Source organism: Thunnus thynnus, chromosome 22 (genome assembly GCF_963924715.1).
Source record: "Thunnus thynnus chromosome 22, fThuThy2.1, whole genome shotgun sequence".
Lineage (NCBI taxonomy): Eukaryota > Metazoa > Chordata > Actinopteri > Scombriformes > Scombridae > Thunnus > Thunnus thynnus.
Window position 1 is genome coordinate 15,729,496 of NC_089538.1, and position 19,386 is coordinate 15,748,881.

Consider the following 19,386-nt stretch of genomic DNA (forward strand, 5'->3'; position numbering starts at 1 on the left):
CCTGACTGTTATTTTAAGACACACTTGAAAAATTGTGAACCTATCCTTTAAAAGTACTAAAGTAAAAGTACTCCTTTTGCAGAAAATCGTCCACTGACAGTGTGACTGACATCATCCGGGTAAAGAAAAGAAGAAAAAAGAAATTTCTGTCACACAAATTTTGATTAACTTTTCAGACTTTTCTCTAAACTTTGCTTTTTTGTGTCAAATCTTCATCTGAAAAGTAACTAAAGCTGTCAAATAAATGTAGTGGAGTAGAAATATAAAGTAGCATCATATGGAAATAAAGAGTAAATTGAGTAAATGTACTTAGTTACTTTCCACCACTGATAATATTTTATAAACTGATTATGTGTTATTTTTTTTTGATGAAATCCAAAAAGTAACTATAACCAGTAGGCTACACATAGTGGAGTAACAAATGCTATGGCTTTTACTTAACTAGAGTGGTGAAGTTAGGATGCAGGACGGGATGTTTTTACTTTATTTGAATGATCTGACAGCTTTTTCCTCTCTGAATGTGGAAAATGTGTCTTTCAACCTAAAATAGAGTCAAAATAAGTGCAGCAATGTCAATTTCTGTAAATCACATAAACAAAGTCCACAGAGATCTTTTCAGTTTGCCAGGAATGTTACTGAATCCTTTCAAACTGTCATATCTGTGTCTCTGTATCATTTATCTGATAAACCTGGTCAGCTGTCGTCAAGCAGCCATGTAAAAAAAAAAAAAAAAAAAAAAAAAAAAAAATACGCCTGCACATCTGGAGGAGGACCCAAAGGAAAATCCATCTCTCTCTGCCCACGTCCTCACACGCTGCAGACAATCCTACCAAAGGAAAGCCAAACTATGAAGCTTTAGTTAACAACAGCTGAGCATTTGTCACAGCCTCCCGATGCTTTTAGCTTTTTGTTGGTTGTTTTCAGCTCGACTCTGATTCTTGAAGAGTCGCTTTTGCGCAGAAAAGCCGCCCCGGTGCGCTCAAAAAAAGTGCCCATGCGGATACGACAAAACGTTTCTGCCACGTTTTAACCAAAAAAAACAAAACGGAGTAGCATCGATCGATTGTACTTTGATTTTTTTTTCTTTTCCTTCATCGTCTGCTGTCGACACGGCGGGACTTGTTTAGAGAGATAGTTTTCTGAACTTCTCTGAGGAGGCAGTTTGCAGATACAAGAAATGCTCCTCCAGCTCCTCACCGTGGCCTGCGGGCTCTGCTGCTTTGGTTTTACCTCCGTCACTGCAAATGTGCTGAAAGCAGAGGTAAGTCTGATGGAAAAAACGGTTATTTTACTTTTAAAACATCCGCTTATTGATAAAATACAGGATTTTTGTGCGTAAATTCAGCGTGCCATACATGTTATACTGTGCCAACGATGTTTATTTTCCATTTTCTCCATTTCAAATGTTGTTTTTGTCATCTTATTCTAAAATACATCCCAGAATATACATTTAAAGTGATTTGCAGTAGAAAACATGAACTATAGTGATCTCATTTTGTTGTAATTGCGTCACAACACCACTTACTCATACTTGCAGTGTCTTCAAAAAGTGTTTTTTGTCATCTTGCAACTGCTACTTCTGTTTCCTACATGTTTATTCCCCTTCTTTCAAACACCCCTAACCTCTCTTTTTTCCCTGTTAAAACGTGTCCACTGTAACAACAGATAAAACTTCATCCACAGAAGGAAAAAAGAAAGAAAAAAAATCATAAACTCTTGTGGCTTGAGAAGGAAGAGGGGTGGGGGGATTCAACCATGCAGGGGCAGTGCACAGTTTAGAAACCTCAGCTGAGCTGCTTTGTTCTGAGGAAAAGTGGGCAGTGGTGGTACTGGTGGGGGCGCGGGGGAGGGGGGTTAATAGTTTTCATCTGCCTGTGTAGACTGCACAGACAGCAGGCCGAGAGAAGGCTTGTCCAGCACTCACAACAAGCTGGACGTGAGGCGGTCCGTCTGCACGGTGTGGAGACACTAAACTGCAGATTAGCCGTCACCTGAACAACATATTTTGTCATCAGGGCTCTTACAGCTCTGAAAATGATCGGGTACATCCTGGGCGCCTCTGCTGTCTGCACATTTTAGATTTGCTTCATCCGGCAACATTCCAGTCCACCTTGTTGATAACATCAATAACAGCCGGTGGTCATAAGTGCGTGGAAAAATAAGGTCACATACAGTCATAGCCGGGAAGTGAAGATATAAAGTGTTTCTCTGTAAAATGTAGGATGCTCCACTAATAGCCAGCTGTTATAGGAAATTGATTCACAGAGCAAAAAGTCGCTTTAGGTGGTTCAAAGTGTTACCAAAGATATACAAGAGTCTGAGCTGTAGCTGCGAGTGGGCCCAAGATACATAAAGGAGTGAAGGAGGACCTTAGTCACTGACCACAAGTGCCTGGCGTGTGAGTCAAGCCAGACATGATGGATAACTCCGAGAAGTCAGACAGTTTATAAGAGGCCGCAGGCAGCGTCCCCCCCCTGTGGCGTAACACACCGACACAGTGATGAACGTCTGTAAATAAGAGTGAGAAAACATGACTGTTTACAGCAGCTGGACAACATCAGTACAGCGGTGTGACGGTTTTTAGTGTGCAGCATTTAATGCAAGACACACAAGATGAGGAGTGGATGTCTCATCCGCCGATGCAGGTCATGTATATAAAGTTTTATCCTCAGTGTGTGATGTTGTCAGATACAGAAAGAGGATAAGCCTTAATTATGGGGTCTGGATTACATCACCTGGGAGCTGTATATGAAACCTGTTATCAAAAGATAGACGTGTGTGTGGAGAAAGTAGACTAAACTGGAGAAATAGGAGTAACAGACAAGACAAAATAACAAGTAATAGACTGTAAATGTAAAATTATCATGGGTGAAGCTCACTTTTTAGGGTGGTTGGGAGGGTCGAGAAAAAGCAGAGACTGAAGTTTGAGGAATTTTGTGGTTTATCAGTGTTGCCCAACATCTCTGACTTCACTCTGACAGGCTAAACACATTTAATCCATGCTGAGTGAGCGGAGAAACTCCACCAATAGAGGAGTACGACTTCCCCTTTTTTCTCTGAAATGAAAACACTTCTCGTGAAGTACTGTACCCTTTGCGCCGTCCAGCATCTGTTTTCATTCACCGTGTTTTGCCTTGTCTAACCTTTCTCTGCTTGAATAAAATGCTTAGTTGGACCTTGTGAGCAGAGGAAGCGGACAGCAATGAAAACAAGTGGGTCTAAAACAGGATCTCTCCATATCTGGCTGAAAAAAATGCCGGAGATTTCCTGTTGCCATCTGGAGACACATGTCTCGTGATCCCGGCAGATCTGGTCAAAACACATCTGGGTTCAATTCTCTTTATCTTGACTTGTTGATGTAGCATCAAAGAAAAGCCTTGCTCAAGCTCTGGTGCACGCTGCTCCTACAGGCAGCGGCTGTCACTTAAGAAATGTCAAAATAATCCACTGGATCGGCCATAATGAGAAACTGATGGACTTCAAGGGAGAAAGGGAGCTTATCTATGCTCGACACACCGGCAGAAAATGCTCCACCTTGGTATAAATAGAGGACATCAAACAGAAAAAGTTTCCACCGTGATGTTAGTGACTGCGGAGTCGCGAGTCTTGGCCCTAAGACTGATGTATTTTCACCACTATGCTGATCAAGATTTGCATTCTTACTGCTCTTTATGTTGGAGCTCAGCTGGTTGGATTTGGCAAAAGTTGAAAGCCGAAAGTGCTGATCCCAAATCTAACTTTAAAAAGTCAGCCAGCCACTTAAAACGCGGCCCTGGAAAGTAAATGTACATAAGTACAACCTGAAGTAGTTGCACTTTTCTGAAGTGTTTCCATTTCATACCAGAGACACCCTCTATCCTTACACGATTAGATAATAAACAAAAAACTCCCCCAAAAAACACTTCAACAGGAAAAAAAAGAAGTAATCAAATCCTTTACTGAAGTAAATGTAGCGATGCAAGAATGTAAAAATACTCCTTTACAGGTAAAAGTCCTGCATTCAGAAGTATTTTCCGCAAAATATACTTAAGTATCAAACATTAATATACTCATAATGCAGAACGGATCCTTACAAAGCAGGATATACCAGCCAAAAGGATTTTAACAACTTTTAATAGTATTCATAAAAGTATTAATGAATGATTGTAAAACTTATTGATTACAACTTGTAAACTTTAGAAATTATACATTGTGAGAAAGTGATACTCATCATTTTGATGCTGTAGCTGGTCAAGATGGAGCTAATTTCTCTCATACTTTTAGGAAATTTATTCTATAACAACGCATCATATTTTATAAGCTCCTTATATATTCTGTATATAAGATATTCAGCTGCAAAGTAACTATAGCTGTGAAATGTATTGCAGTAAAATGCATATTTCCCCTCTGAAAGTCAGTAGACCAGCAGTATCCTGCAGAGGAAATACTCAAAATTGTACTTAAGTGCAGTACTTAGATAAAAATACTTCCATTACTGGTTGTTTGTAGGGAATTTTTGTCATTAAAGCAGTTTCCTATAGTGCAATAACCCATCCTAAAGGTATTTATCACTCTCATATCAATTTACCAAATACCGTTGCAGTGCGTCAGTATAATTTGACCATGCAGATATGTAAATGCTCCGGTGTGAGTGCTAACTGGGTCAGAGACGCTAAGAAATGAAGGCAATGTGAGATTCAGCCACTCTTGAGCAGAATTCTCTGTTTTTTCCGTTGGCACCAAGCGAGAGGAACAACTGACTCAGTCCCTCGGATTTAAATTCAGCCATACTTCTAACCCCTCTCGCCCCACTTTCCTTTTACCACTCGTCTTTCTAATGTCTTTACCTCTCCCTCTCTAATGTAACTCTGCACTTTAGATCATCTTCTGCTGTCTTTAATCCTCTTTGTCTGTCCTTTTTTTTTTCTTTTCTCTTCATTCCTGGTGAGATTTATGCTCAGACACTCACATGCTGTATTGAGTAACGCAACATCAGTTCAACTTCCTATAAAAATGTCATCATCCTTTTGTTTTTTACCACAACAGCTATAAATGCTCAAGGGAATTTTTCTTCAGTTTGTTTATAACTCTTGTAGGAACTTGTGGTTTGCTTTTTTTTTTTTTATAGTGCATCCGGAAAACACATCACCCTTCAGTGTCATGAGAATGTGACTAACTGTGTGGGACAAGGTGGCAGCCACATGTCCTGTGATACATCACATACATGCTCACCAGCAACATGGTCACATTTTTCACTTGCTGATACTCGCTTGATTGAGCAAATTTGTGTTTTTAAAGTACAAGTCTGCCCTGGGGCCCTTTCAGGTATTCAGGAATATGCACTAATAAGATCAGCTGACATGATAAGGGAACCGAAGGAGGTGCATGATCTGATCTTGACACCTTCTCTTGAAAAGAGTCCTTATGTCAAAATCTTGTTTTAAAACCTTTATTAGTTCCATTTTGTGCTTATTTGTCGCGGATTTCCAAATTATCCAAAGTACCGAGAAGAATGAAGAGGTCAAGTGCTCAGTCAGTTTCACATGTACTGAGTCTGCACAGAAATAAGGCAAAAGAAGAAGAAAATTTATATTTAAAGACCCATTAAAGTCCCATTTCACAAAAAATATTGCCCGAACACTGACAAAAAAGTAGAAGAGGCTCTTCAGATGTATATTAGGTAAAAACAAAGACTCACAAGACCTCACAGGGTCTTGATTGGAGCAGAACTAGTAAAAGCTAATTCATTAGACCTGGCACTCTGTGTAGACACATGTAGAGTTTTCTTTTCTCTAATCAAGTTACCACACAGCACACAAGTATTCTTCTAACATGGAAAAACTTAACACATTGCTCAGGCCACACGCAGGTTAATACAGCCGTGTTAAAGTAAGTTTTCTGGGTTTAGTCGTCCCTCAGATTTTTATTTTGCTGTTCTGATCTTAGGAAGAAGATGATTGCAAGCAGCCCCATGCAGCGATGCAGCGCTGCAGGCAGCATACGTATCTCAGTTTCTGGATATTGAACGTGTATTTCATCCATTTGATTATCAATAAATATCCAAATCTTTAGAGTAGTTATTTTCAAAATCTTGCTGGTGAGTTTCCTAATTAATCAATCAATCATTTAGTCTATTAAACATCGCAAAATAGTGAAAAATGCCTCTCACAATTAGCCCAAATTGACATATTCAAATACCTTTTACCAAGTAATTGTGTCAAAAACTCAAAAATATTCAGCTCACTATACTTTAAGACATGGAAAAGCAACATTATTTCACATTTAAGAAGCTGGAAGCATTGAATGTTTGCCTTTTGTGCTTAAAAAGTGATTTATTTTACGTCAGTCGACTAATTGATCGCTCAATGAATCGTTTCAGCTCTATATAGAATAGTAAGGTCACAGTGGGGTCACAGAATCTATGTATACATCACGCCGCGTCACCAAAATGACCTCTTCCAACATTTACATCACGGTGGTTGTGTTTCACTGAGCATTATACATTTGGACCACACGTCAGTCCACACTCACACACACACTGAACAGACCCAGGGGTGTATTTACCAAACCAGCAGCCAGCCCTGTGACCACACATGGTCGTGTGGAGGGAGAGCGCTACCTAGCCACCCCAACGCCAACAATACCAGCCATGTACAAGTCTCAATAAATAGAAGCTTTGATGGTGGCTGCTGCTAGTTCCAGGGAGGAGGGGTGCATGCTGGGATATCTGGCGTCCGAACCGGAGGTGGAGGTGGTGGTGTGTGTAGTGAAGGAGTAGTTTAGGATTAGGGGAGAGAAGTGGAGGTCTTGACGGTGTGGGGGGGAGTGTTTTTATAGAAGCAGACGCGTCACCACACTGGAGCCACAGGACACACTAGCAGCAGTCAGGCAGTCAGGCAGAGAGAGTAAATTTGGTTGGTGTTAGAGACAGATTGACACAGAGTAAGACAGAGGATAAATTAAATTAACTAGACCCTTAAATAATCCAGAGAAATCTTTAGGAAATGGCGAGTGAGTATGAGGGGGATATGCAGAGGCAGAGAGAAGGGGGATAAGCTGCCTCTCTCTGCAGGTCATCATAAGTGAACCTTGTTCTCCGGCCTCGCTGCCCCACCACATGACTAACAGTAGCTGTGTGTGCCCGGGCAGTATATGGATGGCCAGGTAGTCCTGCCCAGTTGCTGCGTTTCCATCCCTCCCCTGCTTTCCCCTTCACTTGTTGGAGAAAGGTTTTGAAGAGAAAAACAGCGCTAATGGTGGAACAAGAGAGATATCTGAGGTTTAAGTGACGCCAAAGAAGGAATTCGGTGTAATTCCCCCGACTTAATTTGTGGTGGAGATGAGGATTTGCTTTAACTCTCAGTGGAAACACACAATTCAAGACACGTTTAAGCCTTGAACTCCAAAATGGGGACATATTTGATTCTTAAAGGGGACATATTATGCTTTTTGTGATTTTCTGCTATTTTTATACTGGTATGACGTCAGATGTTCATGTTAAACATTCAAACACGTGAGGTGAAGTTATGTAATAATGCTCCCTGAAAATCAAAACGAAGGCTTCAGCCCCCTCTGAACGCTCTATTTGCAATGTTACTTCTACTTCCTCTTCGTGATGACATCAGATTGTTCGCACACGCCCACAAACGGCCGTCTGTTACGTAGCCTTTGTTGCTAACGTTGCTCCATGGGTTGTTGTCACGTTGTCCAGTCGCAGATTTCAGCTACGGATGTATTTGAGTTTAAGTTTCCATTTCAAGTAAAGACATGAGATAAGACGGGCCTTAACGAGACAGGAGCTAAAACAGCCTGTTCGAGACAGAGCCTGAACTGAGGAGCTGCATAAAGAGCCAGTTTAAGATAAATAAGGAGTGTTTTGAACTGTAAATCATGCAAAATATTCCAGTAAAGCCCCAGAGTAAAATTATAGACCTAGAAATGTGCATGAGAAGTGATTGTTTGACTGTTTGAGGAATATATCATTTTTGACAAGAGTTAGACAGGAAGGGAGGGATATGAAGCTAGAGCCAGCGGCTGGTTAGCTTAGCTTAGCGTAAAGGCTGTAAACAGGGGGAAACAGCTAGCTTGGCTCTATTCAAAGGTATCACAATCTGTCTACCAGCACCTCTAAATCTCACCAGTTGATATGATACATCTTGTTTGTTTAATCACAAACAGACAGATATGAGAGTGGTATTGATCTTCTCTCTCCCAAAAGGTTAACTAGTCCTTTTAAGAGCGTCTTTGTCCAGTCTTAGACCACCAGCAGTAGGCAGTGGAAAGAATAGGCTGGCCTTTCATGTGTTAAGATAAATAGTGGCGGTTTTGGTTGACATGAGGACAGACAGAGAGGGGGAGGAGGACAGACGTAGACAGTGACAGGAAGATCTGAAACTCAAGCTTTGAGGAACTTAAATGTTGCCGAAAATGTTGCTTTTTCCAGCGTTGTGACCGCGAGTTGTCTTTGGCTGCGATAGTCTAGACAGAGTTCTGGGTCATCGTGAATAAAATGACATCAGTGTTTTCAGATTGTGTGTTTAATTTGGCTTTCAGTTCGTCTCTCATCCCTTCTTATGACCCCACAACAAAGTTTCCCATAATGAGTTCAACATAAATCATGGGGGCATTTGAGGATTTGGTGTTAGTTTTTAAGAGTTTGTAAACAGGATAATGTCACAGTCACATGAAGAAAAGATAATAAATTTAACATGCTGTGTTAATTCAGTGTGTGTTGGCTGCTGAAGGAGGAGGATATGTAGGTTAAAACTGTTGTTATTGCTTGCTCAAGTCAGCTTACTATACAAAAACCCCCGTCACACACACACTCTTTGTCTCCCTTGCTCACTGTGCAATCTGTGTGATACATCTGAGCTCAGAGACGCAGGTCCAAACAAGCACTGCAAGTTCACTGGAAGTAGATAAACACCAACAGGCTCACACAAGAGGCCGAACACTTATTTTGTTGACTAAGATGTTTTCTTGTGGTCTTTCTTCTGTCTCCGGTATGTCTGACTAAGGAGTGAGTGAGTGAATAACTCACCAAGAAACTCAAAGAGAGAGAGGGATGGTTTTCAGTAATATGTCATTAAACCCCTAATAAATGCTTGGTCTAATTTAAAAGCCTCTTTAATTGACGAGACCTTGCACTTAAAGCAGGTTAATGTAGATTTCCAGTATTTTCTGTCGCCAGCATGTAGTAATTTGTGCTGTCAAGTCCTGTAGCAAAAATTGGAAAAACGTTCCAATAAAACTATTTTAGCAGTGTGTTAACCACTAATAACCTACCCAATGATGACAAATTATTTCTAGTTTGTGACCCAATTATGGAAGCAGAGGTGTTTGATATTCAGTTTCAGAAGTAAACTATTAATACATAAAATCCTACATATTGGATACTTTAAGCTTCAGCTTTGTTGTGCAGGTAATAAACTACTGTTAATAAATATCATTAGGTTGTTTAACTGTTGCTGCAAATCCTCCCCACTATTGAATATTGTCATTTAGTTGTAAAAGAGAATAATGATATTTATACATGTGTAGTGTTTGTATATGAAGCCAGAAGTAAATTCAGTGTTATTACATCTAGTACTCATTGATTGTTTTGGAGAACATAATGAAACATGAATGTGTTAACAGTTGTTCTTTAAATCTGTAGTTAAACATATTAAGATGTACAATAAGTATGTTTATAAGAATTTCTACAGTTGTTAAGAATCAATCGAATATATTTGCTTTGACGGATTTTTTCGCTAATTATGCATTATGGTCAACCAGTTGGTCTGGAGGATAAACAAGGTCTCACTGCAGTGTTTCCCTCTGTGAGAGCAGTCAGACTGTAAAACATTAAACCTTACACCAATAAACGTCTTTCAGACCTTTGCACAAGAGAGTCCACCTGTTTGCTGGTAGAGGAAACAGTATCAAGTTGTATAAATGTGATCATCTTCATGACGTTATCTGTGTTTAGCTTAGTCTAACAGACAAACATTGTCCTAATCTCTCCCTCTCTTGCAGGCTTGGCTGCAGCAGTATGGCTACCTGCCTCCAGGTGATGTCAGAGCCCAGGCTATTCGCTCACCCAAGTCCATTGCAACGGCGATTGCAGCCATGCAGAGGTTTTATGGTTTGACTGTCACCGGCTCCATAGACTCCAACACGTTAGAGTGAGTCCTGTTTGACTTTAATGGTTTTTATGACGCATAACTGTTTGGTTTCAAATTGTTACTGGAAAAAAAAGTCACAAAAATCTGAATTTTTTATGATTTGGGTTGCAAGAGGAATAAGAGAATCTAAGAAATCAAGGTGGTTCCTCTTTACAAAAAATGTGCCCTTCAAAGCAGTTGAATATTTTACATTGTTGACAATTTTATGTTGCTGTTGCCAGGGCGATGGGCCGGGCACGATGTGGCGTCCCAGACAAGTTCGGCCCACAGCTGAAAACCAACCTGAGGAGGAAGAGATATGCGGTGCAGGGTCTGAAGTGGGACAAGTCTGAGGTGACCTTCAGGTCAGAATATACACTCACACGCCAACACTGATCAATAGTTTGGATTTACTACTAAAGTTTCACATGTGAATCTACTTTAGTGTGCATATGATGATACACTTGTATGGACTTTAGGGCTTAAAGTCATCATTTTCATTATAAATTAATCAGCTGATTATTTTCTTTCTTGTTTTATCTGTAAAATGTCAGAAAATTGAGAATTAATGTCCCTTATAACTTCCCAGAAGTTTATTTAAGTGCTTGTGTGATCTGACCAACAGTCCAAAACTAACAGATACCAGATTCACTATCAAAGAGCACTAAGAAAACTGAAAATATTTACATTTCTAAAGCAAGTAACACTGAATTTTTGTTGTTTTTGTTGTTGTTTTTTTGCTCTAAAAAAGTATTAATCGATTACCAAACGCTCTGCATTGATCAATCAACTAATCAACTAATTATTATTTAAACTGGCAGGCAAAATTCAAACTCAACTAAATATTACATTAATGGTCCACAAATGAATGGTAGGTACTGAATAAAGAGTAAAAATACAAAGAATATTACTAAGAAATTGCAAAAAGTGACACTAAAGTGACATTTTCCTAATAAAACCGTAGTGATCTGCTTTATTCTTGTTTCAAGATATTAATGCTTGTTTTTAAAACACTGAATCCAAGACGTAAGACTGCAGGACTGGTCCCTTTAGTGTCCTAAATCCCAGTGTCTGTGTTCTCTACCACAGCATACAGAACTACACCCCAAAAGTTGGCGAACACGCCACATACGAAGCCATCCGAAAGGCCTTCAAGGTGTGGGAGAGCGCGATCCCGCTCACCTTCAGAGAGATCCCCTACAGCCACATCAGGGACAAGGTTGACAAGTTCGCAGACATCATGCTTTCCTTCGCGGAGGGTTTCCACGGAGACAGCACACCGTTTGACGGCGAGGGCGGCTTCCTGGCGCACGCTTACTTCCCCGGCCACGGCATCGGAGGAGACACGCACTTTGACCTTGCCGAGCCCTGGACCACTGGGACCGTCGACCAGGGAGGTAAGAAAAAGAGGAGTGGAGGGCAAAACAGATCCAGTTTGTTTTGTTTACCGTCATCTTAACTGATAAAACTAAATTTCCTCTTCCTCTCGTTGAAGGTAATGATGTTTTCCTGGTGGCCGTCCATGAGCTGGGTCACGCTCTGGGTCTGGAGCACTCCAACAACCCCTCTGCCATCATGGCCCCCTTCTACCAGTGGTTTGATACTGAAAACTTCCAGCTCCCCGACGACGACCGCAAAGGCATCCAGGCCGTCTACGGTGGGTTGATCTCCTAGAGCAGCTATTTTGACCTTTGACCTACCAGACAGTTTGTTTTATTTCAATCATTTTTTGAGGTAAAACTATCCAGCAGGTCACAAGGAAAAATGCAAAGATCAGAGGATATTCTGAAATAATAAACATAATTTCATGCATTTTTTATGCTTTATTATTCTTTTAATCATCTCATGACCCTTTAGATTTATCTCGCAGCACCTTGCAGGGTCCCGACCCCAAGTTTGGGAACCAAAAGTAGTGATGTTCCTTATGGAGGCCTTTATTTTAATGTTGTAGCAGCTTATAGACTGTTAGTGCTATGAAATATTTCATGAATATGAACATCTAATATATAAAAAAGATATATATGTACGTAAGTAATGTATGCAGTTAAAAAAATATGTTGTCTACCTACTTTTAGAGCAGTCTGTTAGTCCAACAATGTGATAAAACCTTGAAAACATTACGTCCAAATTCATTTTAAGGGTATGATGACCATAAATAGTCAGTTTGTTTAATTTATCAGAAGACAGATGGTGTTTAAAGGTCAATTCATTGTTTCTTTTATCAATATCGGTTTAGTTGTACTGATAGAAAGACACATAATACCTATAGTACCTAGTACCTAGAGCACTACATAGTTTCAAGTTAAAGTTTTGTTGTTTCTTCAGGACCAGGACATAAAATCTGACATTAAGCATCAATCCAAAAACATAAAACATCTAAAGTATGCATCTATAAAAGATCTATATGTGCATATAGCAGAGTAAAAATATAAAACAAGCATCATTTGAAACATGTTGGGTGGTCTTCCTCCAAATAAACCATTTCTGTCTCTCACAAAAATCTTTCCCACAGGAACAAAGTCCGGAGCTCCCCCTCCCCCCCCTCGACCCACAAAGCCGTCCATCAGGCCAGAGCACGGCCCAGACATCTGTGAGGGACACTTTGACACCATCGCTATCCTCAGAGGGGAGAAGTTTGTATTTAAGGTACAAAAACCATTTTTCTTAGACCCTCAAATGTTCTCAAAACCCAAAATATTGAGACTCACAAAGACATTTTTGTTCATCTTATGTTGCTCTTTAAATTAATTGACCTTTTGGGGAAAATACGCTTATTTGCTTTCTTGCTGAGAGTTAGATGAGAGGATTGATTCCACTCTCATGTTTGTACGTTAAATATAAGGCTACAGCCAGCAGCCAGTTAGCTTAGCTTAGCACAAAGACTGGAAACAAGGGGAAAACTAGCTTGGCTCTGTCCAAAGGTCCCGTGAAAATTTTCATTTTTACACTTCGGTTTTTGTACAGATTAAAGGAATGAGATATCGTGTGTTAATTAGTGAGCTTAAGAGGTGCTGGAAGATAGATTTTGTTACCTTTGGACGTGGCATGTTAGCTCTTTCCTCCTGTTTTCAGTCCTTTTTGTTAAACTAAGCTAATCGTCTCCTGGCTCTGGTTTCATATTTACCATACAGACATGAGGGTGGTATCAATCTTCCCATCTAACTCTCGGCAAGAAAGCAAATAAGTGTATATCCCAAAATGTCAAACTATTCCTTTAAACTCTACCTACCTACTCTAACTTGATAGTGCTATTTCAACTGCTATAAATTGATCTATCTTGGTAATAACTACAACTGTATGAACTTGACCACTTTCTCCATAAATTTTGCAAGTCTTGGGCTGAATCCTGCCAGAAAGCAATGTCTTTATATTTCTTCTCTTTTACAACCTTACAACTAACAAGCTGAAACCAAAGAACGTTTGGCATTTTCGCTTAATAAAAGACTTTTTGTGAATTGAATTGTTTCAGCACCAGTATGCATTATTTCAGGCAAATAAAGAAAACAAAAATCCCATCATGCAATATATTCTACTGTCTAATATCATCTATCTGTGTGTGTGTGTGTTTGTGTGTGTTTGTAGGACAAATGGTTTTGGCGTGTGCGTAACAACAAAGTGCTGCCAGGATATCCCATGGCCATTGGTCACTTCTGGAAAGGCTTGCCAGCAAACATCAATGCCGCCTATGAGAGAGATGATGGGAAATTCATCTTCTTCAAAGGCAGGTTCCCTGTGAGAATAAATTGAAACCAGATTTAGGATGGCGGCGTCATCGCAGCTGCTCAAGTGATGAATTTCATGTGTCAACTGTTACGACTTTTTTTTCCTCTGGTCTTTCTTTCTGTTTTCTATCTGCCTTTCTTTTCATCTTCCTGTTTTTTTTTTTTTCTTTCTTCCATCTCCAGGTGACAGATACTGGGTTTTCAGTGAGTCTAGCATGGATAAGGATTCCCCCAAGAGCCTGAAAGAACTGGGTACTGGTCTACCCAAAGACAAGTTAGACGCTGCTCTCTTCTACACACCAACAGGACAGACGTACTTCTTCAGAGGCACCAAGTGAGTCCTTCCTCTAGTCAGGATTTATATTTTATTCTTATTTTTCCCCATATGGTCCTCATATTGAAAAACAAATTCTTCCTCATTGTCCTCGTACACTTGCGGTATTTTTATAGCCATCTTATGAGCTATCAGGAACATTCCTGTAGCATGAATGTCTTTCCATTTCCTATACAAACAAGGTTCATACTCTTTGTATACATGCAGTAACCTGTTGCAACTTGTTATACATCTACCATCTTATCTGTCAACGTGGCCTCCAACATTTCATTTCTCTGACTCACAATCACAGGTCCCATCTATCCTCTCCTATCTAAAATGGGTAACACTTTAACCCCTATTTAGCGTATAATAAATGGTTATAACACACTTTAATGTGGTGAAATGTAGATAGAAGTGTTTTATTGATGTATAACTTCTCCTGTGGGCAGCCATAAGTGGAGACAGATAATGAATGAAAATATAGTAAAACACAGATGTAACAATATAAAATATGTCTTTATAGGAGAAGTTATAATTGTTATTAAATAATCAACACTTATAAATATCCTCATATCTGCATTATTGTGTGTTATAAACCTTTTAACTGTTTATATACTGCTTATAAATGTAGGGACTTTAAGTAAAGCGTTACCCTTAAATTCAATTTCAAAGTGTCCAGAGAAGCAACTATATCCCAAAAACTGCATAGATTTTCATTTTTTTAAGTATATCTTAGCATTTTTTCTTAGCTTTTTCAAAAACGCTGACAGGAAATGCGAGAACAAACACGAAACAGGAACATTTTAGCATCTAACGGTCACGTCCCACCAGGACGCCCCAGCAGCAGTCATAGCAATTAATCACCCAAAGCTGTTTCCTCAAGATGTATTTCTTTAATATTTCCCTCTTTGTGGCATTTGCAGGTACTACCGTTTCAACGAGCAGACTCGCACTGTGGACAAAGGCTATCCAAAGCCTATCAGCACGTGGAGCGGAGCACCAGACAACATGAAAGCTGCCATCATGAGCGAGGACGGATGTAAATTAACACTCTTGACACACATTTTCACTTACAAAGCACCAAAGTCTTCTTAATGAGCAGAGCCAGACAGAGATTGGTCAAACAACCAAGAAGAGTCACTTAGATTATAAGAAAATGGTGCTTAGAAACGCAGTATATATGTAAAAAATGATCCTGAGACTATGTGCAGAAGTCACTAGACGAAGTTTAGGGGCAGAAGTGACAGAAATGATCATCAAACTAAGATGCAACCTGATGTTGACATGCAGAAGGACATATTTTACTTTAGATTTAATCAGAAATTCATCATTTAGATTGAGACAAATACAAATGACAGTGTGAAGCTTAGATATTAGAGCAGTTCCAGCCCAAAAAACAGTTGTGTTGCTGTGTTTTCTCCACTCAAAACCGGAAAAAAACTCATGAAACTAACTCCTGCTTTTTCCATCTCTCCATTTTCCACAGCTTACACGTATTTCTACAAAGCCAACAAGTACTGGAAGTTCAACAACCAGTACATGAAGGTGGAGTCCGGCTACCCCAAGTCTGTGCTCAGGGACTGGATGGGCTGCGAAAGCGAGGAGCCCAAGAAGGGTCGGGACGAGGAGGTGATCATCATTGAGGTAGACGAATCGCAGAGCGGGGCCGGGCCGATAGCCGTGGTGATCCCTCTCCTCCTACTGGTGCTGGTGGTGGTCACTCTGGGAGCGCTTTTGTTCTTCAGGAAGTACGGCACGCCTCGACGTCTCCTGTACTGCCAGAGATCCCTGCTGGACAAGGTGTAGACAGAGCGACGGGTGATTGACAGACTGCCACAGAGGGACAGAAAGAGAGGGAGAAAGAGGGCCGGATGAAGATGGAAACTGAGAGGGGGAAAGAAATGAAAGAGGAGGAGAGAGCAACTGGAGACAAGATGGATGATTAGGGATTTTTTTTTAAAAAAAGGGACGATGTGTTAAGGTTTGGGTGGTTTGTATGTGCCACAACAGAGTTTTCTCAAAAAAAAAAGGCCCTAGAAACTGAAATCAGGAAAATGTGTATTTGTATGTTAACTATTTACATGTACTGTTCTGTGTTCAGAGATTAAGAACATACCCACAATCTCACATAGAGAAAGGGAAATATACAAAAAAAAAAAAAGACTTCATCAATGACTTCCCTCCCGCCTCTCCTCTCTCACAACCCTCAAAAAAAAAGAAAAAAATCCCTCCTTCTTCTCCTTTAACTGGACGACTCCAGCTGAACTGCTGTCTGATTCATTAGTTTCATCACGTTTCACAAGTCTGTGCTTTTCAGTTTGGGTTTTACTCAGAAATTTGTAAAGAGTTTTTACTCTAAAATACATTTGCTGTCAAACTTTTGGGGATATTTTTGTCGGGGAGTTTTACTTTTTTAACTTTAATTCATCATTTTGACATTACATTTGCTCTTAAATCTGTTGTTTTGGCAACATTTTGCAATATCTCCTGTATTTTTTTTTTCTACCACTAAGTAGGGCTGGGTATCAAAGTTCATACAGCTCTGGTATTGTTTAAAATGTCTCCACATCACGAGCACGAAAACCGTCAAATACCTAAAGTGGCATTGAGTTTCAGGTCAGATTTTGACTGTTTTATTTTGGTAAATCTTATGTACAGCTGCATGTGTTAAGACAACATTTAAGATTTGAGATCTTTGGCTTCTTTTGTTAAATAAACATATTTCTTGTTGTAGAAAAGCATGCTTTGTATTTCTCAAAGTAAGGTGCAGCAGTATATGCATTGTTTTGGAGAAATGATACCCAGCCCTAATACTATTAAGAGGTTTCTCTCCCTTCTGCTAACGCCTGCCTTTCTCACAGGTACTCAGTCAGTTGCTAAAGATGGAGACCGTGTTCAGTTTTAGGAATAATTACCTCCCTGATTGTTGGATGGATTTTATGGAGCTGAGTGTAACAGCACAGCCGTAATGCACAGTGTTAGTATTGATTGATGCAGACTTTTCAACATGCAGAGATAGGTATCATTTAAACCAAGATTATGTCCACAAAAGTCAGACTTAACTTGGGGCTGTGAGGCGATTCCCCCCCCCCCCCTCTTAATCATCTGGTTGCACCCCCCCACCCTGTCGAAAAGTCTCTTCTGGTACAAAAACTACAGTATGTAACTACAACTTGAGTCGTTTAGACTTGCAGCCAAAACTCTTCTTTCAGTGCAAGCAGTCAGATGGGAAAGATAATAAAAAAAATATGTGATGTTTTATCTCACAAATAACAAACATTCCAGTACATTTGTTGTCTATTAACGAGCAGAGCGGCTCGTCTAAATGTGTGAGTAAGCGGTACAGTTTCCAACAATATGGTGCAATCTTTAATTATTATCGTTTTTATGGGAAATTGTTATTATTATTATAAGTATGGTTATTGTTATTATTGTTCTCCTGGTAAAGTTATAATAACTTTTTTTTTTTTTTTTTTTTTTGCTTTTTGTACATTGTCATTTGGAGTCCTGCTGGACAGAGGCATAACGTGACAATGATGGAATTGAATCCCAGTTTACATTCAGCGTGCGGTGAATTAGATCAGATGAGGGGGGTAAATGTGATTTCAGGGAGTTTTAATATTCTGAAACACCCGAAATTTACCCAGACGTCGGCACAGGATAACAAGCAATGCTATTTATGAACTTTGACACAGATGGTGCTCAATGTTTGGTTTTTTTTGTTTTGTTTTGTTTTATACACAAATCAAAATTGAAGGTGAATTGATTTAGTTAATAACAATGATAATGGTAATGATATTTATAATGATGATCATATCAATAAAATGGAATGAGATTTTTTTTTCTTGCCTGTTTTCACTTTTGTATTTCATTAGATAAAGTAAAATTAAACTATTTTCTACAATCTGTCATATATTTTTTTTTCAATGCTTTCAAAACCTCGTCAGTGTCTGAACAGGAACGCACTTACACACAGAAAAGCACAATATTAAATGCACTTTTCAGCTGATGAAATGTTTGATTTTGACTGAAATTAAAAAAAGAACTCATGTTAGATACCAAATATTTACTAGATATTGAGGTGAGATGTAATTCTACCACTTTATTGATCAATTTATCCATATTGTCTAATTACTTTCTGTACTTTTGAAAAACAGGTGGTCAGGATTTGAAAAGAGGTAAATGCTCTTTCACAGTATGTGTTAACAAAATCCCATCAATGATCCGACCGAATCCTTTCAAAACCCTTCGATAAACCCAAAAGTGTTTGGTAGTCGAGCTGAAAACAAGTTTGTTTTGCTTGAGTTCTTGAAACGGTTGGAGATAAAGAATCAAGATTTAAAAGATTTAAACCTTGATTTATGCAAACATCTGTTTAATGGTCTTGATTGACATGCTTCACGCTATAACTATAAAGTATATACTGTAATAATCGTATGTATTAAAAGGGTACTCTTCCCTAAAACTGGGAGTCACATTATGTTTCCATTTAATGAATATTGGCTCCGTTTCTCATTCACTTCTATTGAATCCCGACGGACTGCGTTTCCTGTTTCGGGGTGATGTTCAGCCAGTTCCAGTTGTTTTACAGGTCAAAGTTCACCTTTGTTCATCGTTGATCATGCGAATGTGCTCGGTCAGCCAATAGAAACACTGCCGCACTGTGTTTTTGGAAATGAAGAGTTTATTATTCTTGTGTGTTGTGTCACCATTATCACACTACCAAACAACAACTTTGTTATTCTCTTTCAACATCACATCCTTTTTCGGAGTCACATCCAGGGAAATTCTGGTGGAATTCACAGTGACATCATCGGGGTTGTTTGTTCCTTTTAGAGCAACAGACAAGACAATTTACAACAATCACAACTCTTTTCATAGGCTGAGTAGCCCTGCCCATGACAAGAAAAAAAAATGATGTGCCCATTAAAATTAGTAATGTATCTATTTTAAAAGTTGGCATAAAGAAACTTCTGTACTGCACTGTTTCGTGCCAAAGAGGAGATGATGCAAGATGGGCACTGACTGATGTCATTAAGAGCTGAAGCTTAGCTTCACTACCTCTTTTCCCTAAAATGTTTCTTAGGAAATGTGTTTTGTTTAGGGGTGATTCAGGTTCACAGTGGTTCAGTCTGAGTTTTCAACTAGATTAACAACTGCAATTTTTACACTTTTTTTCCAGTTCCTTCTCCTTTTCTGTTATGTGCTACTTTCGGGGACAAACACA

General features: G+C 39.4%; 1 protein-coding gene across 1 annotated transcript; it reads left to right on the top strand.

Annotated features, from left to right (window-relative positions):
- The first annotated feature begins 774 nt into the window (after nt 1-774).
- Nucleotides 775-18,063, top strand: mmp14a (matrix metallopeptidase 14a (membrane-inserted)). Its single transcript, XM_067579278.1, has 10 exons — nt 775-1,261; nt 9,994-10,142; nt 10,364-10,486; nt 11,211-11,518; nt 11,617-11,778; nt 12,634-12,767; nt 13,704-13,842; nt 14,027-14,177; nt 15,083-15,198; nt 15,646-18,063. Exons 1-10 carry the CDS (start codon nt 1,178-1,180, stop codon nt 15,963-15,965), a joined length of 1,686 nt encoding a protein of 561 aa, XP_067435379.1. The 5' UTR covers nt 775-1,177; the 3' UTR covers nt 15,966-18,063.
- Nucleotides 18,064-19,386: the final 1,323 nt, after the last annotated feature.

Excerpts from the sequence above, each read along its gene's own strand:
- mmp14a (XM_067579278.1), top strand. The coding sequence starts at position 1,178 with ATGCTCCTCCAGCTCCTCACCGTGGCCTGCGGGCTCTGCTGCTTTGGT. Across the intron at positions 10,487-11,210 it reads AAGTCTGAGGTGACCTTCAG|CATACAGAACTACACCCCAA; the intron begins GTCAGAATATAC and ends TCTCTACCACAG. Across the intron at positions 14,178-15,082 it reads TACTTCTTCAGAGGCACCAA|GTACTACCGTTTCAACGAGC; the intron begins GTGAGTCCTTCC and ends TGGCATTTGCAG.